The following is a 23,378-nucleotide window of genomic DNA, read 5'->3' as shown; positions in this document are numbered from 1 at the left end:
TAGCAGTAAAAGAACAATCTCTGTTTATTAAACATGATTTTTCTGTTTCACCACACACTCCAGAAAAAAAGGAAATGGGGCTGGGAGTGGAGAAAAAGGGATAGTGGTCGGGTAGAGAAGGCTGGGAGTGGGCTTGGGTGGGGAGGGAGAACGAGAAATCAAAATAAAACAGGTAGGAAGAGCATCTCCCTACCCTTAGGGTGGTGGGTGGGGAGGGTAGCATGGGGGAAGGGGCCAGGAAGCTCTGTACAGAGGGACTGCCCCCCAGCCCACACACACACACCCCGGATATGTACAGTACAAACCCCAGATAATTACAACAGCCAAAGAGGAGAGGAGGAAGGGGGGGGTCTGGGGTTGGGTCTGAGGTTGGGAAAGCAAGGAAAGGGCACAAGGATAAAATTTCACATATTTACAACTTTTATATAAGTATAAATTTGGCCCCGGCTGGGTGTATGTGTATAAGGGAGGGGACTGAAGGGGAACTGTCCATACAAAAGAAAGAAGGGTGGAGTCTTCGAAGAGTCTCAATACCAAACGCAAGAAAGGATGAGGGGGCAAGGCTGGGTAGGGGACAGCAGTCAGGGAAGAGGGGGTGTCAAGGAGGGGCTTCTTCCCTCCCATGACCTACCTACCCCAAACCCCATCCATCCTACCTCCCCTATCCCGCCAGTGAGCTATGTACAGAGAAACACCGAAAAACTGTGGAGCTGGCGGGAGGGAGGGAGGTGGAGGGAGATTGGGGAGAGGGGGAGGATGAGAGGGTAGCCCAGCCCTGTCCTACCTCCCCCCCAGGGGTCAGAGTCATGGAAGGGGGCCCCCAACACCCCTCCTCCAACATAGGTCCCCCCACCCTGGGGGAGAGAGACATGGCTTTTCCTAGAGTAAGTTCCCCCCTTCCCCTGGGAGTAGAGACCAAGAAGAGAGAGGGGAGGGGCAGGGGGGACTGTGTATGTCAGGGCAGAACAGATCAGCTAGTCTGTCCTCTCCAACATACACACCCTCCTAAACCCTAACCCCTCACTCTAACCTCAATTCTATCCCACCCAACACACTGGGGGAGGGGGGGGCATAAGCCCCCTCACCCCGCTCTGGGACCAGCCAAGAGCAGATCAGGTGTGGGAGGAAGGGGAGACAACTCCCATTCCCCCGTGCCGCCCCCTCCCTGCCCCGGTGGCCCCTCCACCCCATCTGGGTTCTGGGTGGGGAGGGAGTAAATTTAAGAGTGGTAGGAAGAGAAGGAGTTTGTGCGTGCTGAGCCCCCCCAGACGCTCCTGAGAAATCAAGGGGTAATAGGGCCCCCTCACCCGGGGTCCCCTCCCCATAACAAGGGGGACAGGGGAGGCCAAAATGGGGCGGTGGAGGGGAGTTAGATTGTCAGCTCTGGTTACTGCTAAAAAATCACCCTGAAGTTGAAAGTTTGGAGGTTCCACACCCCCAGGGTGGGGGTGAGGGTCTGTCCCCCAGTGCTCAGGGGAACGATGAGGCAGAGGATGGGGATAGCACCCCGGAGTGAAGGGGTCTGTGTGGGGTAGGTGGTATCCTGGGGCACGGGTCCCTGGGGGTCACAGGGGGCAGCACCCCAACAGGAAGGAAAAAGGGGCAGCTAAGGGTCCCTGCTCTCCCTCCTGGAAATGGTGCAGTGGGAATGGGGGACTAGTACCCCCTAAGGAGGCATTCAGGGAGGCAATCCCGCTGTCCCTCGGCGACATCCAGTCCTGGTGGTTGGTGCTGTTCCGGGGTGGGGTGCATGGGCAGGGAGAAGGTCTGTGATGCTGGGTGGGCTAGTGGTCTGCGGTGTTTCGGAACTCGCCGTTCTCGGTGATCTGCAGCCGGGGTGGGGGGGGCGGGGCTGGGGGGGCCAGGCCGTTCCAAGGTGGGGCAAGCGTCACACGCGGGTTTGTTGGACCCAAGGGGGGAAGCTGCCTCTCCTGCAAGACACCAAAAAGGAGAGCGCGGACTTATTGAGACGCTTCGCGGGGGGCCTAGGTGCCAGCCCCTTAGCAGTGACCTCCCCCATTGCCAGCCCACTCCATAGCCATGTCCCACCCCCTTCCCCCAGGAAACCCCCACCCCGCTCCTATCCTATTTTGTTTCTCACCTGCAGTAGAAGTTACATCTTCTGGGATCAGGGAGAAGAGAATCTTACCCCAGACTCCTAACAGGGGCCTTCAACCCAGGGAGTCACACCAGGAAACCAGTTCAAAAGAATCAAGTTCCCACCTACCCCCCAAGATAACCCCTGTATCTTCCCCTGCCCAGCCTACCCACCTCCTCTTGGAGCCCCCTCCCAGCCCACCCCCAATCCAAGGTAGGAACTTTGTGTTGAGGGAACAGGGGAGGCAGTACAGCAAAACCTCATTAATCCAAACCCCTATGGAGTTGGAATTTTTTCATAATTTGAACAAAAACTGGGCTTGAGTTTTCCTTTATCTCTGAAGAAAGGGTATGCTAAGCAAATTAATAGTGGAAATGTGTCTGTAGGAGGAATATTTAACCTATACCAGAAAACAGACTTTTCAATCCTATCTATTCATTAATGCATGCTCCCTGAGGGCCTCCAGTGGAAAAGCCTTATTCATTGAGGTTTACTTACTGTATATATTTTGAAGACATGTATTTCATTAAATAGACACTGTCATTCAGTTTTGTCACTTATTCAGAGTAGCCATCTTCTCAAATATAACATTCCAAATTAGAGAGGTTTAACTGTACTGGGGGGAAAGGAAGGGGATTCAGGGAAGTGATGTGGGAAGATAAAAATATTGTGGGAGGGCTGCCTCTCTCTCATGCTAACCAGAACCGACTAGGAACTTCTGCAGAGACACAGCATGCCCCAATCTCTGTATCCCCAGGAAGCAGAAATACTTCATTCCTTTCCACCCCCACATTCCTTTCAGTCCCTCACCCTGGGCTCCTACTTAACGGGTGAGGAGTACCAGACCCTACTCCCACCCTAGGTCCTATTGTATCACCCCCTACGCTCCTGGACCAACTCCTGGTTCCTGCCCTCAACTCTGGCTTCTGTTCCTCTGCTAGGAGAAAAGAAATCCATTTGTACTATACTTCTGGTTGCTTACCTGACTTAAAACACAGGCACAAAATTAATTTTTAAATTAATGGCTGAGTTGCAGAGGCACCAATACCTAAAAGTGGTTTAGCAAACGTTTCCCAATTATTTCCTGGGCCATAGGGCATTTAGGCCTGGCAACCTAGTTATGTCTGAGCATACTTCTAAAAAATACAAAAATACTCCAAGTAGAGGCTCCCAGATCAGCTCTCCCTTCCAAATCAAAGAGCTCCCCTTTCAGAAGATCGCCAAAACCCCAGCCTTAAGCAAAGCTGCCTTCTTAGCTTGCTGAGCATCTCACACACTTTCTATAGATAAGCAAGAGAGAAAATTACATATGGTAAGGAATCCCGATTATGACAGGAGAGCAGGGGAAGGAAATCTCGGATTTCCTTCCGTCTGCTCGTCTGTTGGTGACAGCACACAGGCATGCCCCCCACCCTCCCCGGACCCAAATTTAGAAAGTAGATAAATTAGGGTGCCATTATTCATTTTATAACAGAATTCACTGCGGGAGTCCTTTAAATGGTGAGGTCCCCTGGTGCCTTTTAGCATCTGTTTACAGATCACTAACTACTTTGACAGAGAGGTTGGGCAGGCAGAGAGTTAAAATTACAATGTGAGAAGCCACTGCCCGCTGCAGATCAACCCTACAGAAAATAAAGCATCTCAGAAATGAAGTCGGTGGCTGACAGGTTCCCATTTACTAGCTTTTTAGGTAGCATTATGTGTCCAGCAAGGCCACTGGGTGGCGGGAGAGGGGGAATGAGTGGCATTAGCAACCCTGGGATGTGAGCTCTGACAAAAAAATAGAGGTTATTTAACATGCTGTTCCTGGCATCTCTGCCTGGGAATCAACATGGCTACTGAGCCCATGATCTTATCTAGGGAGACATCTTACCCCACTTCCAGCTCCCATGCCACATGGCCCAGTCCTAACATCTGTTATGACTCCTTTCTTGCTTCTCCTTGCTGCATTCATCCTCCTTGCTGCAGACTGTCTTCACATATGAACAGCATTCTTTCCAGGCCCCCCCGAAACCTCCCTGAGTTAACTAGCCCTTCCAAATTCCCATTCAGTGGGGCTGAAGAGGAACCCCGTATACCTTTTACCTCACAGATATCAGAGGGAGGAAGAGAAAGAAGCAGGTGAGAGGTAGAAGGAAGAAGGTTTAGAGAACCAAGGTTAGGAAAGAAAGAAGAAACCCCAACCTACCTGCTGCAGTCAGCACAGCCCCTCTAGTCAGGGTCCACCAACCCATCATCACTGCCACCCCTAATGAATCCCACCCCTAACCTCACAACCCCCAAGGACGCTCTGGTGAAATGGGGGGTGACAGACATACACTGGAGAGGAAGAGGAGAAGGACTGAGAGTCGGGAGGAGGCTGGGGGTGGGTTTTGTGGGAGAAGGAGTGTGACCTGGCACTGTGCTGGGCCTGTCCAGGGTAGATGCCTGGTGTTGGTAAGGTATCACTGAACCAGCTGGGAGATAGCAGGAAGTACTCTGTCTCTGTCTGGGCAGTGCCTTGGGAGATGGGTCTACATGGAAGGTGTCAGGAGGGCGGGGTCTGTGGAGGTTGTTGGTGTGGAGGGCAGCCATGAGCGGGGAGAGGCTGTGGAGAGTTAGAGGGGATTGGGCTTCATGACCAACCTGCAGTGGTCCGGAGTCACCTCCCCCTGTGTCCTCCGCCCGTGGTCAAAGCGGAACCAGGAGAATTACCTGATGAGGAGCTGCAGGGGGAGAGAGTGGGGTCATGGGGTCAGGAGCCTGGGTGGTAGTAGTGGGGAAGCCTGGCGGTCAGAGCAGAAGAAGGACCATGGGTGGGAAAGTGAGCAGAATATGGGGAGAGCAAGGGTAAGGGTGCAGGAGGGAGGTCCTAAAAGCTGGCTGGTGAGAAGAGAGGGAGGCAGGAGGGAGCAGGAAAGCTAGTCAGATGTGAGAGCCAGAGCGGTAGACAGGCCAAAGGAGGCTGGACTTAAACACTGAGGGAAATGAGAGCTTACAGGGTGAGAGGGTTCAAGAGCTGAAGAGTCAGGAAGACTCTATGAGGGAGCTGTCCAGGTGTCAGGAAAATTGGGGAGCCAAGAGAACAGAGGTGATAGGGATCTGAAGTCCCAAGAGCACAATCCAGAGCCTGGGGAAATTAGAACTCATACTAACGTGTGCTCTATTCTAGTGAAATGTAGCCTTTAGCTCTCTTGGCCCAAGAAGAGCTCAGAGGAAGCTGAACTCCCTGATTGAACAGGAGCAGGCACAAATGGGGCAAGGGTTCCAAGAACTGATAGTGTCTGGGGGCGAAGAGACTGAGGTTCTGGTAGAGGTCCTCACACACACACGAAGTGGGAAAGAAAGGGAGGGAAGGCACAGGGGGTGGTGGGGCTGACACTGCCAGGAGTGACAAAGGCACAGACAATGGGATGAAGATGGGGTCACTGAGGGGCTGCAGGGAGCAGTCAGTGGACAAATGGAGGACAATGGGAGAGACAGATGGTGATGGGGTTGGGGTGGCTGGTGCAGTGAGGGCACAAGGACAGTGGGATGGATGGGGATGGGACACGGAGAAGATAAATGACATTGTAATTTCCACCTGAGCGTCGAGCAGCCTCTTCTTGGGTTCAGGTAGTGGCTCAGCCATGGTGGGGTGGTCCCGGCGCAGCTCCTCCTCCACCAGCATCAGCCTGAAGGGACGGGCTTCAGTGGGGTTAGTGGCGGGCACTAACCTGCCCTCGGAATCCCTGACCCCGGGAAACCGCAGCCCTCTGGAAAAGCCCCGGGCACCTTTCTCCCCTGCCCTCAGAATCCCTCCATTATCCCTGTTATTCACCTTTCTCTCTGAGACTCTCACATCTCCCTACTAAGGACAGCTTTTGAGCCTTCCAGACCTCTTACCATCCAGTTAGCCCTGGCCCTCCATGTTCCCATTCAGAACAACGTGCCCTCTGTGGCTGAAGACCTGGCTTCCACGTCCCCCATTCCACCTCACCGCGCCTAGGCCATCTCCAGTTAGCCCCAGGGACGCCCCTTGCCCAAGAGGAGTCTCTACAATCATTGTCTCAGCAGCTCTGAGCTCAAGGTGATTTCTCATAAAGGATAGCAATTAAAACAGTGGTTTTCAAAAAAGTTTCAAGTCAAGCCTTTTTCTTCTAATTAATCTTACTCAAATACACATTTAGAATGGAACAAAATAAAGCTGGCTCTGGTTGGAGTGAAACCCCAGGTCCCACTCATTTCTCAAGATAACTGACACCCTTGTTGGGACACCTCGTTTGGAACCTAGGGCTCTACAGAGCAGATGAGAATATTTACAGGCTTTATAAAACAAAGGGCATTCCTTTTCTAATGGAACACCCTTCCTAGGCTGGAGAGGTAGGGGTGGCACAGGATAGGATGGCCAGGGGCTACTCTGGCCCAGGATCCCTCACTAGGTTTGGGGCGAACATGACCGGCTGGGTTGAGAATAACCAGTGGGGAATCCCAGTCTAGGCTGGGTCCAGATACATAGTGATTAGTGGACAGTAACAGGCACATTTTCCAAGGGCTTTAGAAATTATGCTATCAGGAAAGAGGTCAGCATTTAGAAAAGGGACATTTACTGCACTAAGCAAAAGGATTCTTCTTCCTTTCTGGTAATAGGTGAGTGAGTGGCATCCCTGGGAGTAGGGGGTGTGCTTTCCTCATAATGTCTAGAGTTGGGGGTTGGGGGCTGAAGAGGGAGTTCACTAGCTCTCTTCAACCTCAGGCTCTCCCTTGTTACCCCTCCCCAGGCCGCCCCTCACCTGCCAATGATGCTCTTGATCTGTGAATCCTTCTCCACCTGCTGCTGCCTTAGCCTCTTCTCACTCTGCTCCAGTCGAGCCTGATACTGCATCAGGATTTTGCTGGTCTGTTCTTCCTGGGACAGCAACCTCCGCTCATACTCTTCCAGCTTCCGGTTGGACATGTGCAGCCGCTCCTTCAGTGAGTGGATCTCCTCCTCATACTCCTTCACCTGCCCGCCGGGCACATGACCCCGCACTGTGAGGGGCGCCCTGTCCTGACCCCACCACCCAGCTTCCATCCCTGCCTGCCGAGCACAGCCACTGCCGGGTGAGGGACATCCCAACCTCCTCTTTCAGCCCTTTCCCTGCCTGTTGGTCATATATACACCCTCACTTTTTCAAAGGGCTTTCCGTGGAGACTCCCTCAAAATGAAGCAAGATCATAGACTCCCTGAGAGGTATGTACATATCCTCACAGGTGCACCTGAACACATGAGGACCCACAAAGGAATCTAGACAGACTCATGGATGCACCTTGAATGACTGTACCCAGAAATTAAAGCTAAGGTGACTCCTCAGCCCCAACCCAGGCCACAGAACACACGGGAAAGACCGGGAAGGAGAGACATTGGCTAGAGAGAGGAAAGGTCCAATTTTGGAGACAATGGGTCTGGGCTTCAGGTGAGTCCAGGCTGAGAATCTACAAATGCTTCTTTGTTGATTATGACCCTGGAAGAGTCATTTTACCTGCCCTATTGGATCTAAAGTCTGGAGCTCTGCTATTGAATTCAGTAACCACTAGCCACATGTGGCTACTTGAAATTTAAATAAATCTAAAAACTCAGTTCCCCAGTTGCACCAGCCACATGTGGCCAATAGCTACTATATTGGACATGGAGATTATAGAACATTTCATCACTGCAGAGACTCCTACTGAACAGTAGTAGTCTAGAGCCTTCCTCAACAAAGATTCCTCATCTGAACCACAGAACAGAAAAAGTGATTTGAGAGTATTTTCTCATTCTCCAAAGAGGGTACATAACCAATCTCATAGAAACAAAGAAAAGATGTTAATTCATTGCCTACAATGGCTACTTTGGGGGCATTAGGGCTTAATTGTCTCAAGGAATTTGCTGGACCAAGTCCACCTAAATCAGCCCCAACATTTTCCTATGCTCAAAAAAACCACTTCCCCTAAGAAACTTCTCTTTGCTCCCCAAGTTGGAGCCATACCTTCTTTACAGCTGTCCTCTCCTTCATGGTCCTTATAGCCATGGCTTCCTCAAGGAGCCTTCTGCTAAGTTATCTGTGTGTACCTCAAAGCTCTTGCTTTCTTTGGCTCTGGGCCACCACCAGCTGAGCGTCTGGACAGTCTTTCCACAAATGGGCCAATGTACACCACTTTCCAACACTAACCCTTGTCACCTATGCCCATGGAGCACTGACCAGGTAAACTAAACATCACTTGTAGTACAACTGCAACCGTTCTGCCCCTGCCCACTTTATCAGCTCACGCTGCTAGTAAAGTAACTTCCCTTTTCCTGAGCAGTCATCAGAGCCAGGGTTTATGTTTTCCCTGGGGAAGAACATGGAGGTACGCCTAATGGAGAACAGGTTTTTCCTCAGATAGTCTATCACATGTATAACCCACAAAAAAAGAGCTGGAATTGGATTTTTCAATGAACTGACTATATCTGGTCTCCCTGAAGAGACTGAAGGCTTCTCAGGAGAAGGGATCAGGTCTTTATCTTTTCTTTCCACCATAACTACCTAACCATGGATGTTTCCTTTGGCAATGACAAGAGGCCTTCCCTGTGGGCAAGGGAAGGACAGAGGCTTGGGGCTGGTAGGGCCAGCGTACCCTGTCCAGTCGGCTCTCATCCATTGACTTAGAGTATTCCTTGAGCTTGTACTCTTCCCGCTCGATGTGGGCACTCTCGATGTCAGCTGACAGGTGAGGCATATTGGAAACCCAGGCCACCGTCCGCTCAGAGGCTGGCATTGTGGGGTTCAGTGTGGATGGCGTCTGAGAATGCTGGGACAGGGTAAGGTGGGGGCAAATAGAGGAAAGGTGGAAGAAGGCAGGGTGCATTTAGAGCAAGAGCACTTACAGAGATAGAGTCCCAATCCTATTCCCTTGCTCTAGCTCTGATCACCTTGTAAATGCTATGCGTTATTTATGTCTCCCTTCTGAATGTGAGTTCCTTGAGGGCAGGGATTTCTCTCTCTTGTTCACTGCCAAATCCATAGTGCCTAGAGCAGCACATGACACATAGCAGGCACTCTACACACATTTAATGAATGAAGTGAGAAAATTGTAACTTCAGACCACAAACTAATCTACCTCCACCTCCCCAACACATTTCCTTCTTCCCTTCCTGCCTTCTTCCCACCCTTACCTACCTGCTTGGTGATAGAGGGCTTGAGCCCCGCACCCCCTCCGCCACCGCTGCCCCCGCTGCCTCCAATGCTGCCCTCCTTGCTGAGACTCTGTTGTCGTGGACGGGCAGGGCCATAACTCGGCTCTGGTGACTGCAACAGATTCCCGCTGGATGGCCGGGGTTTCTGGGCAGCACTGACTGTCAACTGCTGAGACTTGCCCCTCTGCAACGGAGGTGGCTGGCCCCCGCCACCCCCACCACTGCCCCCTCCACCACTTCCACCTCCAGGCCCTGAGGGGGCAGGCCTCTGGGGACCAATGGTGATCTGGGGAGGGGACAGCATATGCTGCAGGTTGTCCTGGAGTGAGAGCTGCCGACGGGTGAAGTCACTACCAGAGGGTCCAAACTCATCACTGTAGCTGTGGCTATGAAGGATGGAAGCAGCAGGGGGCTTAGGGACCCCTGAGGAGAGGTCCTCGCTCTTGCTGTAGCCATGGAATGGGGCAAAGGTGTCCCCTGGGGGTTCTCCACCTCGGTGATGGTGATGGTGGTGATGATGGTGATGGGAGGAGGGTGGGCCGTGGCCACCACCTCCTCCGTGACCCCCTGGGGGGCCTGGCCCATCAGCAGCCATGTGGAAGAGAGGGTTCTGGAAGGAGAGGGGGATGCGCAGTTGCTGGGCAGGGACACCGTCCGTGGTGACACCCATCTGGCTGAGGCGCATGCCAGCTGCCGTGATGGACGAGCCACTCCCCTGGGAGAGGCGTCCAGCTGGTGCAGGCCGCAGCCCCAAGGCCGCTGTCAAAGAGGCCTGGCTAGAGTGCAGCAGGTCCCCGACGGCTGCCAGGTTGGATACACTGCTGCTGTTGAGGCGGCCACCGGGCCCGTCACCTTGCAGATCCAGCATGGAGACACTCTTATTGACACTAAGCATCTTCTGCTCCGGCTCCGTGATGTCTGAGCTGCTCGTGCAATATGCTGGTGAGGAACGGGCCAGGGGTGGACGGCTTACATAGAACAGGTCTTTACCCCCACCAGGGGGTGGTGGAGGTGGCTTTTCCTTGGTTGGGGAGGGGAGGCGAGCCATGTCCATAGAGCTGTCGGAAGGGAAGGGGGCATACAGGCAGGCGGTAAGGCCAAGGCTACTGGCAATCAAGCCTGCTATAGTCAGGCACAGGCCTTGAGGGACCCGTAGGGAAGGGCTGAGAGCTGGCTGTGGCAGCTCTGGTCAGGGCAGGCTGGGAGGATGGGAAGGGATATGTGGGAAAAGGAAAGGACAAGGCCTCTTCAGGAAGGGAGATGGGGGCAGCAAGAGGAGGGATGAGGGGCAAGTCTGGGCAGATATGGAGGAGATGAGGGTGCACGGAGGAGGAGAAGAGGAAGGTGAAGGCCACTGGAGTGGGAGAAGGGGAGCAGACAGGAGAGGAGAGGAGGGCGGGGGAGGGGAGAACCCCTCACCTGTGGAGGCCTCGCGCCATGAAGGACTGAAGGTCGATGGAGCTGGAGAGAGATGGAAAGAGGGGCAAGCACAGACAGAGAGAAGGAGAGAGGTGGGCAGAAGGCGTGGACAAATGGGAGGAGAGGCGGGAATGGTAGAATGGGTATGGCATCATGGAGGGAGAGAGACAGGCAAAGGAACAAGCAGGGAGGTCATCAAAACAATGAGCAGCAGCTGAGGTGCAGCGCCACCCATTAGAACAGCTGTGGTAGCTTGGGAGGCCTGGCTAGGGTCCAAGTGTTGTTACTCCTCTAGTGCTGGGTCTGGCAAGGTCTGCAGGGTTCCGGTGGGAGCTAGGGCAGGGCTTATTTTCTAACTAGTACAAAAATATCTGAATGTATAGACACTACATGGCTGATCTAACATGTACTGGTTGAACCTCAGCTCTGGGACAGGCATGGGCAGGCAGGGGAACAAGGCTAATCAGAGCAGGCAGTGAGACCCCCTTGGCTTACAACAAGCTAAAGAAGCCTCTGCACTTTTCTGGGGCTCCACATTTCTTGCTACACCTAGTTTTAAAGGGCTCTCAGCCTAACCGCTGTCTCCTTACCATTTTCTATGACAACCTACTTCTTTTTCTTTTTCAACCCCTACAAAGGTACACGTGGAGCCCAGATGATCAGATGATCAGAAACAGAAGAGTAGGGGGTCCTATGGCACAGGTAAGGGGGTCCCAACGTGCTCACCTGTTGAGGTCCCGCATCATGTAGCCCTGCATCTCAGCCGATGGGCCCCGCAGCACCATGGGCTGAGGCCGGGGCCGCTCACTTTGGCGGCTTGGCTGCCTTTGGATGTTGGGGTTCCTCAGAGCTGTGCTGATGTCATTGAGGAGCCGGGGTAGTGGGCCCAGCTTCAGGAGGGCTTCCTGGAAGGGTGAGGCTGTTACCTGGGGGCTAAGTGCCCAGCTCTACAAGGGCCTCAGAGGGTGCAGATGGAGGGTGTCTGAGCTGGGGGAGTGGTGATGATGCGTCTGAGAACAGGGAGGGAGAAAATTCTGTGCAGAGAGTGGTCTCTCAGGCCACAGAAGACTCTGGAAACATCTGGGGACAGGGCAAAAGGGCATTTGCTAACCTTGCTGAGCTGGGGCAGCACCTCCCAGAGCAGGGCATGCAGTGTGGAGAGCTCTCGGCCCAAGTCGATGTAACCCTCAAAGCTACTGCTGTTGGTCAGTGTGTCTAGGTTGGAGATCTCATACAGGAACTGCTGCATGGAACCCCACTCCAGCTCCAGAAACTCATTCATGAATCCTAGAAAGTCCTCCTTTGAGGTAAACCTGGCCAAGGCATCCAGAAGATAGAGGTCACAAACACACACACATGGCCTCACACCCACCCGTCTCAGGGTCTCTGGGGACTCAAGAGACCCTTGCTGCCCACTCTCGGCCCCCTACCCCCGAGCCTTTCCTCACTTGGAAAAGTTGGCTAGGTTCTGGATGACCTTGGCGATGAGGGTGAGGGTTCGTGAGGTCTGCTCATCTGGGTACTCCTGCATGAGCCCAAAGAGACTGGGCGACATAATGGCAGGGCAGAGGAAGCGCAGGAAGAGCGAGGCGCTGATCAGCCTGTCAGCAATGTCCTCCCGACCCCGCTCTGCGCAGCGCAGTCGCCAAGATGCAAACACCTCCTTCAGCTCCCTCGGGAACACGCTGGGGGGAAGGGTTAGGGAGACAGAGAGAGAGAGAAAGAAAGAGAGAGACCGGGACTGAGCCCCAGAGACCCTCAGCTTCCAGGGAACATGCTGAGGGGGGTGGTAGGAGGTGAGGGTGTGGAAACAGGTGAGAGAGACAGGCAGGGAGGGACCGCAGGAGGAAGACGGGAGGCTGCTGGAAGAAGAGGGCTATGGCAGAGGGAACAGACAGATTAGGGGGAGAGAACGGGAGGGGAAGAGAAGGTGAGGGGAGAGAGACACACGGGAGAGACGGAGGAACATGTGAGAGAGACAAGGAGAGAAGAAAAACAGACACCAGGGAGAGACAGAGATGGGAAGAGATGGAGGGTCACTTGAGGTACAGGGAGCTCGGACCCCCCAACTCTTCTGGATTCCGGGGAAATGGGGATGGAGGTGCCCCAGGCATGATCCCCAGTCCCTGGAATGACTCAGAGCTCACTCTCCTCATCTCTCGTTCCACTTTACTGTCCCACTGACACCTTAAACTCTGACTCCTGTAAAGAGGAGCTCAGCAACATCCCCATACCTCCAACTGGCTTTCCTGGTTCTGTCAGTGAAGCCCCAGGTCTCCCAACACCAGCCTCCTGGCCTCTTGAGTCATCCCTGACTCCCCAGACATGCCCCTGCCTATCCAATCAGTTGACGATTGCTGCTGATGCTTTCCTCAGAGGATCCTTACAGCAGCCCTTCTCTTTTCCTGCCACCATCCTGATTCAGGATCTGATTTCTATGCTTGACCTGTGAGCAGTAGCTCCCAACTAGCCTGGACTTCATTCTTCCTACTCCAGTCACCTACAAGCCCCACTCTACCTAAAGATTAATCTTCTCAGTCATGACACTTCTTAGACCAGCACCATTAATGAACAGCATACCGTATCCTACCAATGCACTCAAACTCCTTAACCGGCAGGTGAGGCCTTCCAGATCCTAATTCTAATCCCCGTGTCCAGACATCTCTCCCACAACTATTACGAGTTATGTGCGCCATTAAACCTGTCCTAATTGCTGTCCCTGAAAGCTCCTGGGCCTTTTCGTTTTCATGCATGTGCCTTCTCCTACAGCCTTCTCCTGAAATGTCTTCTTTTCCCACCATATCCAAACATCAAAGCCCAGCCCAGGAGGCACCTCCTCCATGAAGCCTTCTCTGACCTTATGTTACATGGCAGGACCATTACCTGTCACTTAAGACATCCTACAACTGTTCTGTGGCTTTCCTGTGTCTGATTTGATCCTACTCATTCTGGTGGAGGCCCTCTGAGGGCAGGGGTCGGGCTCCATTCCTCTCTGCCTACTTTTACAGCACCCAGCACAATGCTTTGCCCGTAGGCTGGTCCTTAGTCCTCTTTGAGGATGGACAGATGGATGAACAGATGAACACAGGACTCCCCCCACCCCAGCCCCCCCAACCCAGAGTTCCCAGTCTCACCAATGGGAGTTGACCACCTTGCACAGGGCCAACTCACAGCACATTCGCAGGTTGGCCTGGTGCTCTGCCAGACTCGACGCTGTGCACTTGATGGGGTCCACCTCGCAGTTCTCCTCGGACTCATACAGAGCACGGATGAATTCTCCTAGGGGGAAAAACACAAAGAGGAGTGGTCACACTCTCCAAGGGCAGGGACAGGTGCTGCTGGGTTAAGGTATCTCAAAATTAGGTGGCTGGAGGCTGGTGTCCAGAAACTATGGGCTTGGAAGCATCGAACCTGAGGAAGGGTGGACTTGGGGTCTGGAGTAGCCAGGTTGAGGGCTGGGGTGAACATGTGATAGGTTTGGGAAGAAGAGAGCTGAGGGTGGGCCATACCAATGGCATCCTTGAGGTATTTCTGACCAATCAGTCTCATGTACTCTTCTATGGCTTTAGTGGCGAGCGTGTTCTCGCGGAATATGAGGTGCTCCCGTTCCATGAACCGGTCCACCTCAGACATGGCCATGTCTGAAAGGAAGTCCTGGGGCCCGGGAAAATCCAAGGGTCAGCCTCTGTATAACCCAAACTCATGAAGTGCCCTATCGTCACTGCCCACTCCCAAGCAAGTGCCCACTCCCAGGTCACCTTTTCCTGTAGGCACGGCACTCACCTTGGCCTTGCCTGTACTCTGCAGGATGTGAACCAGTGCACTAGCAACCTCCTCCTTGCCCTTGACATTCAAGGCAGGCTCCAGTACTGCACAAAGCATCCGATAATGGTTGGTGACATACTCTGCAAACTCCTTATACAGCTCCATGGGTAGGATGCTCATCGTCTGGTAACGTGCTTTCAGCCGCACAGCTGGGCAACCTCCTTTGCCCTTGCCCCCTGAACCACCTCCCGAGCCCCCTCCCCCTCCTGAGCCCCCAATGCCCCCAGAACCCCCGCTGCCTGTTGGCAGGGTTACGGGGTACCACTGCTCTGTGAAGTGGCGCCCAGCCAGGGTGGCAACGGGCACAGTCACCAGTCCGACATAGCCCGCCTTGTCCTTCTTGCGCTTTTTGTCTGAATCACGATACAGATGCAGCCGCAGGGCACGGACAGCCGGCAGGTTGTTAAACTCAAAATGCTCGCCCCAGAAGACGGTGTCCCCTGAGGCCGAACGGGGCTTGGAGGTGGTGCGTGCATACAGCATGTCATCGAGGCATAGCTCACAGTAGTACCGCTTCTTGGGGGGCAGCTCCCGAGCCTCTATGATCCACAGCTTCAACACATTGTCTACGCGGCGGCTGTTATCCTGGCATGGTGGGGTGGGCATGGAAGATAAAGGGGAAGGGACAGAGGGACAGAGAAACCAAAAGAGGAAATATAGTGAGATAAAGTGAGACAGAGTCTATGAGACAGTAATTATAAAGTTGAGAAGTTCACGCCCATGCAGAACCTGTGAATATGACCTTATTTGGAAATAGGGTCTTTGCAGATATAATCGTGTTAAGAAGTGGTCATACAGGATTAGAGTGGGCCCTAGATCCCATGACTGGTATCTACATAAAGAGAGAGATCTGAAGACCAGAGACAGGCAAAGAGACAATGGCCACGTGAAGATGGCAGTGGAAACTGGACAGATGCAGCTCAAGTCAAGGAATGCCAAAGACCACCAGCAACCACCAGAAGCTCTGAAGAGGCAAAGAACAGTTCTTCCTAGAGCTTCAGAGGGAGCAAGGCCCTGCCAACACCTTGATTTTGGATTTTTAGTCTCCTGAACTGAGAGAATAAAGTTATGTTGTTTTAAGTGGCCCAGTTTGTGGTAAGTGGTTATAGCAGCCCTAAGAAACTAATACAGAAGGATAGTTCACACATCAGACAATGGAATCAGCATTGGGAAAGATTTTAAAAGCTGGAATAGTAAACCAAAAATATTAAGGTGGAATTTGAAGGGGAGAACTGGGAAGTCTTTCGAAGACAGTGAGAAGTTAATTTTAAAAAAAGAACTGCATAACTACAGGGTGGAAATGGGTGAGGCTATACCATTAGTGTGAAAGGGAGTCAGGGGGATACAACTGACCACTAGCTGTGGTGAGGGTGAGGTGATGTTGTACCATGAAAGCAGCATGGTTTGGACTGCATGGGTTAGATCGCATCCAGTATCTTGAGTCTAGTTCTTTAAGGACACTGAGAAACAAGGGTTCCCCTAGAAGAGAGCCATCAGGACTGTGAGCTCACTGGAAAATGAGATACAGAGAATAGCTGATGGAACTGGGAGCATTTCTCCTGAGAAATAAGTCTTGGGAAAAACAGACTCATAGAATTTCTGAGCCAAAGGGACCTTAGAGATCACGTAGTCCAACCCCACTCGCACCGGTTTTTCAGAGGGGAAACCAAGATCTAGAGATCTGGTTAACTGACAGCTGTATGTGTCCTACAGGAACACTGTAAGCAGGAGCAGAGTGACCACCTGTGAGGGTATCAGTGGGACATTCTACCTGCAGGGAGGATGAACCAGAGAACTTCCAGAGCCCCATCAGCAATATGAGTCTATGATTTCTATGGTAGGGAAACAGATCATGAGGTACAAAGGGAAAAGAAATGGGGGACTCAGAGAAAAATGGGGGTCACCTCCTACTCATCCCTGTTCCTTGCACCTTGGTCCCCTCCTACCTCCCAAGCCTCAACTCCTTTAGCTTGCCTTCCCCGCTAGGCTCCCAGCTTCCCCATGGCCTTGCCCACATTCCTGATACCTTGTTGGGTTTTACTGCCCGCTGTAGATTCTCGATCCATTTGTCCCTTTCAGCCGCAGAACGACAGGCAAAACATTTTGTTCCTGATGAAGTTGTTACCTAGAGAGGGGTATGGAGTTGAGATGGAATGCAAAGGAGAAGTGACTCCTAAAGACTGGAGACTCCACCACCATCTCTTCCTCCCTGGCCTATCCTCCTTTCTCCCAGCTCCCGAGGTTTCAGTTTCTTTGACATCCCTACCTGTGCCACTTCCCTGAGGCCGCTGCCCGGTGGCCCTCCCCAGCATACAAGACCCAGTACCTCAAAACAGAACTCCTGGCCCAGGATGGAGCTGTGCACTGGCTTGATAATGGAGTCTTCATCCAAGTTGAGCTCCAAGGCCTCAGCCGCACTGCTAGGACTCAGCAAGGACTCGTGAGAGTGCGACTCCTTAAAGCTCTGCATCAGCCGGGCCCTGGTGGGCAGGAGGTTCAGGACAGAGGATCAGGGTCCCCACTCGTCTTACACACTAGGGCTTGTATCAACGCTCTGGATGGGTACTTGGGGAAAGGGCCTTCTGAACCCCCTTCCCACACAGACACAGCCACAGATGGAAAGAAACCAGTCTATCCCTGGGGAATGACATGAGGGATATGAAAGAAAACAGAACTCTTTAAGATACCCTTTCCCCCTCAGTTCGCACCTAAGAGGTTGTGAGGACTGGGGACACCTGGTTATCTCAACCCAGAATGGATCATGGCGCAGAAAAAAAAAGAGAACGGGCAGGTTTGGGACACTTCTAGATGGGACTTCTATGTGACCCCCAAACCCAGAGCCCACTATAAGGAAGAAAAAGTAAAACTAAAGAGCCAGAAGTGGAAAGATGTTTGTCTGGGGCTGCCAAACAGCTAATGCTTATAAAACATTTAATAATTCAAAAAATGCTTTGTTTTTTAAATTAATTAATTTATTTTTTATGGTGACACTGGTTAACGAAATCCAGTAAGTTTCAACTATACATTTTAACAGTAAGGCATATATAATAATTCAAAAAATGAATGAATGAGGTAAGTTTTAGCAGGGTTTGGGGTAACTTGTTATATCGGCCCAAGGAAACTGAGGGTGTGTAGGGGAATCACGAGAAATAGGAGAAAGCTATGGGCAGGAAAGTGATAACGAAGAGACTGAAAATGGGGACTTGGGAAGAAGAGCTAGGGCAAGAAGGAGAAAAGGGGAGGCAAAGGTGTGTGCAGAAAGACTGGATGGGAGAAGATAAGGAAGGATAACTGGAGAGGGTCGTGGAAATAAAGATGGGGGACAAGGGAAGAAAATAGGAAGATCACTGTGGGAGAGCAGAAGATAAAAGGGGCTGAGGGAACTGGAGGATGGGGGCACAGAACACTAAGGAACAGGATAGTGAGCAGCATGGAGATGGCTAGGGGATGAAGAGTAGAGAGAGCAGTAGGAAAGCGGGAGGGGGAGCTCGAGTGTGGGAGCCTCCATGAAGCTATTTATAGCAGCCCCGTCATCATCTCGGGCTCCATTGCCGTCAGCGCGACGCTCCCCCGGCCCCCCGCCCCCGCGGCCAGGAATACCATGCCCTTACCCCCCCCTCCAGCCCCAAATCTAGCTCTGGTGACATGGGAGGGGGGCAGGGGAAGGTGTGACTCACCTATCCCAACCTCCCTATCTGCCCAATCCCGGGGGTGGCCAGACATGGGGAAAGGAAGGACAAGGTTCTCCCTGAGGAGTATTTGGGTGAGGGGGAAACCCAGAGAGGGACCCCAAGAAGCAGACAATAGAAGCAGACATCAGATGTCCCTCAACCCCAGTCTCAAAGACAGTGCTCTCTGTATTTCTCTGAGGATTTCTTCTTCACGCTTTAGTCCCTGGATTAACCCTATAGCATCCCCTCCCCAACCTGTCAGCCTGTACACATGTGTCAGCTTCCCCCTTCTGTCATGTTCTCCTCCATCTCTTCCCTCATCCATTAGTATCTGCCAGCCCCAACCCCACTCCAACCTTGTGGGTTCCCTCATACCCTTTTACCTAGATCATACTACTCTTCTCCTACCAACTACCGTTCCCTTCCCTGGATTCCTTAATGGCTCCTCTACTCCTTCTCTGTCTCTCTGCACAGCTACTTCAATTCTGGGCTGGAGCCCATACTTCCATTGGCCAGAAAAGTCCCTCTTTGGCTTCACCTTCGTCTCTTTTCCTGTCTCTCTGCTTGTCCTCTCCCTATCCCTTACCCCATAACATCTCACAGCCAATCTGAGGCCTTCGACCACTGTACTCAGATAATTCCCATTCCTCCAACCTCAATGTAGAGCCCCCTATATTCCCTACATCACATCCAGCTCATCCCTCCCACTCCAGCCCTGTACCGGTCATGGTCAGCACTTCGGAAGCGAGGCAGGATCTGGCGAAAGCTGCTGGTCCGGTCAAGTTTGGGTTGTGACTTCGTGCGTTTGATGGAGCTTTTTAGCCTCCGGCTCAGGAAGCCTTGCTGGTGGGCAGGAAATGGGGATAGGCATGGGTTGGGGCAGGGTCAGTTCTACCTACTCACCCCTCAGCTGGTAGAGACCCTGGCTGAAGGTGGGAGCAGGGAAAAGGCAAGTCTCTAGAGGCGAGGAAAGGAGGATAAAAGCCCTGCTATCAGTTTGTCTTCCTTTGCTCCCACGGGTGCCAGCGCATACACAAACACACACATACACACACACCAGCTTCGAGAAGGTGGGAGGGCTGGTCTGAGAAGCAGGGGGGCAGAGCCAAGAAGGGGAAACCAAAGAGGTGGGGAGAGTCAGTCAGAGTCAGTCTCAGTCTTTCAGTCTCTCTCTCTCTCTCTCTCTCTCTCCCCACCCTGTCCCCCCTCCCCTTCCTGTTACTGACCCCTTTCTCAAAATCCTAGGGCTCCAGCTGGGACTAGAGGGGAGGGGACCCAGCTGAGCCCTATCTGGCAGGCACCTTCACTCACCGAGGGCCGGAAGGGCGCAGCGGGGGCGGCCTCCATGCTGTATTGCTTCCCCCCTGGGACGCTCTTCCTCCTCGAACGACCCAAGTGGTATTCTGGAGGGAAGGAAAGGGAAGGGCCAGAAGGGAAGTTTTGAAGGGGGTCGTTGTCGGCCCAGGTTTCCACCCCTGGCCCCAGCACATTGGCCCACCTCCCTTTGCCCCTCACTCCAGCCTCACCTACCCCCTGGAAAGCAGCAGGAAGAGCAGCGGCGGCTGAGAGGTTGGCTGCGGGAAGGAGGGGGCAAGGAACCTGAGCCGGAGCCCCCCGAGGGGGACGGAGTGGGAGGCCTTAGGCCCATGACTGGGGTTGGCAGTCAGCAGAGGGCCATGGCTGAGAAAGTCAGCAAAATCCCAGTAATAAAGGACACATATCTACAGAAGATAGGTCCTTGGTGCCGACCCCCCCAGGAAGAGACTAGCTGGGGGGGGGAGAGTTGGGTTAAGGTCATTGCCCATAGGCAAGTTTTCCTCTTCCTTCAGCTGGGCACATCTTCCACCTGCTCTCCGCCCTCCTGGAACCCCCGTCTGTCTGGAGGCCCAAGGCTGTCTCCCATGACCCCCTCCCTGGACTGGAAGGAGAAGTCCTGTTAGGGACCTGTGAGGAGTGACAGGGGGAAAAGACTGGGGACAGAAAATTCAAGGAAGAGGCAGGTAGGGAGAAGGGGAAAAAGGGGCCGGTTACATGTGCACTGCAGTGGCAGGGACTCAGAAGGCTAGGAGAAAAGAATTCAAGGAAATGGGGAAATGGGCAGTGGGGGTTGGGGGACTCCCAAGTGAGAGTAGGGAGAGGAGGAGGAGAGGTGAATGCGGATGAAGCTAAGACTGCCAAGAGTCTAGAGGGGTGGCAGCTCTGAAGAGGGAAGCTGAAGCTCTGCTGCCAGGGAATCTGAGGGGCCCAGCGGCTAGAGGAGAATGAAAGTGGGGGCATGCCAAGCTCCGGCTTCAGCTCCAGAATGGCTGCCCAGGCCTGGGCTCCCCCCTCAGCCCCACAGTCACCACTGCAGCCAATGGGGGGGCAGGTGCTGCATCAGGGGCGGGGCTACCATCTCCAAGGCAACAAGAAGCCACAGGCTGGAGGGGGGTGGACCGGAAGAGCTGCTTGTTAACCCTGTAGGTTCTAGAAAATGGGAAGGCTACAGCAACATTTTCACTGTCTGATTCCAGAATTGCAAACTGCCCTAGAATCAGTCCCAATGTCCCAATGTTCCCCTTGCCTCTAAAACCCAAGTGTTAGGAGGCCTGCACACAAAAATGTGGATCCCATGACACAGGGGCCCTTGTCAGTCCCTCAGAAATATATGTGTAGAGCACAGAAACATACACTAAGCTGTGGAGATACGTGTATATGAGAATCGCGATGCAAAACTATTTGGATCTAGGTGCTTAGGAGGCAGACAGACAACTGTGAGCATAGGGGTGTCATGGATCCACAGCCCGAGACCCTGAAGCCCACATACCTCACAGATACATGCTTAGACATATATGAGTACTACAACAGGGGAGGACATACTTGGACTCCATTCACGTGAGAGCTGCTGGTGTGGACATAAGGCCCGAGTCCCTCAGGCAATCATATGGGCAGCACATTACAGAAATGGACATTTAACCCTGAGATACACACATAGCCCCCACACAGGGGAAGCCTGTTTAACCTCTAAAATACATGCTTGAGTTCACCATGATCACATCCGCATCAAGGTAACCCTGCATCCTTCATTCACATGAAAAGCACAACCACATCCACTCTGTGTCAGGATAACCCCTTGTTCTCCCCCATATGGTCCCTGACTCCAACACAGGTATCGGTGATTGTTACCAGGACAAAGAAAAAACAAGGAGCAAATGTGTTAATAACCTTTCTGTTACACACTCAACAATGCATCTAAGGGCTCAGGATATATCTTTCCTAGTCTCTGCATTTCTCAGGTATGGCTGTCTCACTCATTCCAGAGAACCTAGCTCAGCCATTATTTTCAGATGTAAGCTCCTTTAATAAAGTCTGACTTCAAATTCACTAAAATTTTGCCTTGGAACTAAAGAATTTACAGAAGGAGAATGAATTTGCTAACTGGTCCACTTGGTTCTTGGAAGTAATGTAACCTTACACATATTACCAGGAACTAAGATCCATGAACTCATACGTAAGTCACAGGTACATGGAGGCCAAACACACATGTGCTTACAAAGATTCACTGCTGCAAGTATAAGAATAGCAAAAACACATAAGAAAAGGGGGCAGAGTGACAGAAACCCAGGACATCCTGTTATTAGTGCTGCATGCAGTGACATGTACAGAAAACACAGCACAAATCCATGTACACACAGCAAACCTGATCCATATACATTGTGATCGTGGGTCTCTATGTCCCATCCCTGCATGATGTATACACGCATGCACGCACATAACAGCCACCTACACAGACCCGTAACACAGGCATTATGCACACACCCACACATGTACACACCCTCTGTACACACACAATTGCTCTTACACGCACACACAGCAAGGGCTTGAACTCCCGCGTCTCCGACCTCTCTAATCTTGCCATCACCCACAGAATCTCCCCTTGCCCTGCAGTCCCCTAAATCCTGAACCTTCTCTTTGGTCTTTCTTCCTTATCACACCCAGCTGGCAGCTCTCAAGGAGAGCCAGGGAGGGAGGTTGCCAGAGCAGAGTGGGGAACAGAGTTGAAGAGAGAGCAGAGAAATGGGGGACAAATCTCTACACTGGGGAGAGGAACATCTAATGACAGTCCCTGCCATGACAGGCCTCACTGTGAGCCAGCCTCTGCCTGAGTGGCCTCCCCGATCCTACAGGGTCTCCGAGAACTAAATCGAGTGAATCCGTGCTGTCTTCCATCTTCTCACTTTCTTCTCTCAGAGATCACTTTACCAAAAGGCCCGACTCCACTCTCCCTGCCCCCACCTCAGTTCCCAGGCCCCTTCTCCCACCATCTCCACCCAGTTCCCCATCCTAAACTCTCTTATCCTCACTTCTCTTTTCTAAATCTGGCTCAACTATCTCCCACATTCCCAATCTCCAGCTACTCTTTCTCTCTGGCTCTCTCTTCTCCTCCCTTCCTTTCTCTCCACTTTTCCTCTTTACCCCACTTTCCCTTTTCAGCTTTTCTGTCTCCACTTCTTGACAGAGTAGGGGTTAACACCTGCCTAGCCCAAAGGTGTTTCATGTACAGTAGGATTCCAACGAACACACTCACACACACTTTCTCCCTCCCCCCACTTGCATACCACCCACAACCAGACACACCCTGGACACCCATGGTGGGACTGACACAGATACCCAGATCAATGATGAAACACACATGCAAAGACACACACCTGCCACCAGGGACACAGAAAATCCTGCTCATGCAGCTACACATCTCCACACACAGGAGACTGCTGGAAGTGAGCCTCAACCAGGGACATGCATGCTCAGGGTCAGAGGTGATATTACCAGTCAGTATGGTCATGGACTGCCCCACAATCCAGTGGCCGACTCAGCAGCCCCCTAAGTAGAAACCGTGCAGAGGCAGGATAAGACAGGGCAGGCTTGCACTTGATGGCTGCACATGTGTGCAAGAGGAATCAGACCCCGTGTGCACATGGCACTGACACACAGGGGACATGAGCATGAACGGGAACACACACGCGGACACACAGGTTGCCGCCTCCACGGTGGGGCTCCAAGACCACCCCGCACCGGCCACCCCCGCGCGCTTGAGGCCCTGGCCCGCACAAGTCCAGTCCCCGACCCCCACCCCCGACCTCCGCTGTACCCTCTCCAGTTACCATAACTCCCCCCACTCGGAAGATGCAGCGAGAACATGCGGATGGAGCAGCTGCCGCCGCCGCCGCCGCCG

General features: G+C 52.8%; 1 protein-coding gene across 19 annotated transcripts in view; it reads right to left on the bottom strand.

Moving 5' to 3' along the window:
• Positions 1 to 6: 6 nt before the first annotated feature.
• Positions 7 to 23,378, bottom strand: part of SYNGAP1 (synaptic Ras GTPase activating protein 1) — a 31,898-nt gene continuing 8,526 nt past the window's right edge. For 2 of the 19 annotated variants that reach the window (XM_023538540.1, XM_011373470.2), the window contains exons 4-19: positions 19,478 to 19,569; positions 18,888 to 19,009; positions 16,822 to 16,975; positions 16,522 to 16,620; positions 14,454 to 15,080; positions 14,180 to 14,324; positions 13,805 to 13,949; positions 12,119 to 12,355; positions 11,782 to 11,983; positions 11,397 to 11,575; positions 9,235 to 10,309; positions 8,693 to 8,866; positions 6,850 to 7,061; positions 5,661 to 5,751; positions 4,793 to 4,803; positions 1,990 to 4,685 (exon numbers count right to left, since the gene is read on the bottom strand). In XM_023538540.1, the coding sequence (XP_023394308.1) occupies positions 4,310 to 4,685; positions 4,793 to 4,803; positions 5,661 to 5,751; positions 6,850 to 7,061; positions 8,693 to 8,866; positions 9,235 to 10,309; positions 11,397 to 11,575; positions 11,782 to 11,983; positions 12,119 to 12,355; positions 13,805 to 13,949; positions 14,180 to 14,324; positions 14,454 to 15,080; positions 16,522 to 16,620; positions 16,822 to 16,975; positions 18,888 to 19,009; positions 19,478 to 19,569 (3,941 nt within the window). In that variant the 3' untranslated portion in view covers positions 1,990 to 4,309. Of the gene's footprint in view, positions 1,932 to 1,989; positions 4,804 to 5,660; positions 5,765 to 6,849; positions 7,062 to 8,692; positions 8,867 to 9,234; positions 10,310 to 11,396; positions 11,576 to 11,781; positions 11,984 to 12,118; positions 12,356 to 13,804; positions 13,950 to 14,179; positions 14,325 to 14,453; positions 15,081 to 16,521; positions 16,621 to 16,821; positions 16,977 to 18,887; positions 19,010 to 19,477; positions 19,570 to 19,692; positions 19,741 to 22,854; positions 23,217 to 23,378 lie in introns of those variants that run through there. The other 17 variants (XM_023538541.1, XM_023538543.1, XR_002783555.1 and 14 more) reach the window with 17 other exon arrangements.

Source organism: Pteropus vampyrus, unplaced genomic scaffold (assembly GCF_000151845.1).
Source record: "Pteropus vampyrus isolate Shadow unplaced genomic scaffold, Pvam_2.0 Scaffold225, whole genome shotgun sequence".
In the NCBI taxonomy this organism is placed as follows: domain Eukaryota; kingdom Metazoa; phylum Chordata; class Mammalia; order Chiroptera; family Pteropodidae; genus Pteropus; species Pteropus vampyrus.
Note: the sequence above shows the minus strand (reverse complement) of the source record. Positions and strands in the feature narration are given on the sequence as shown.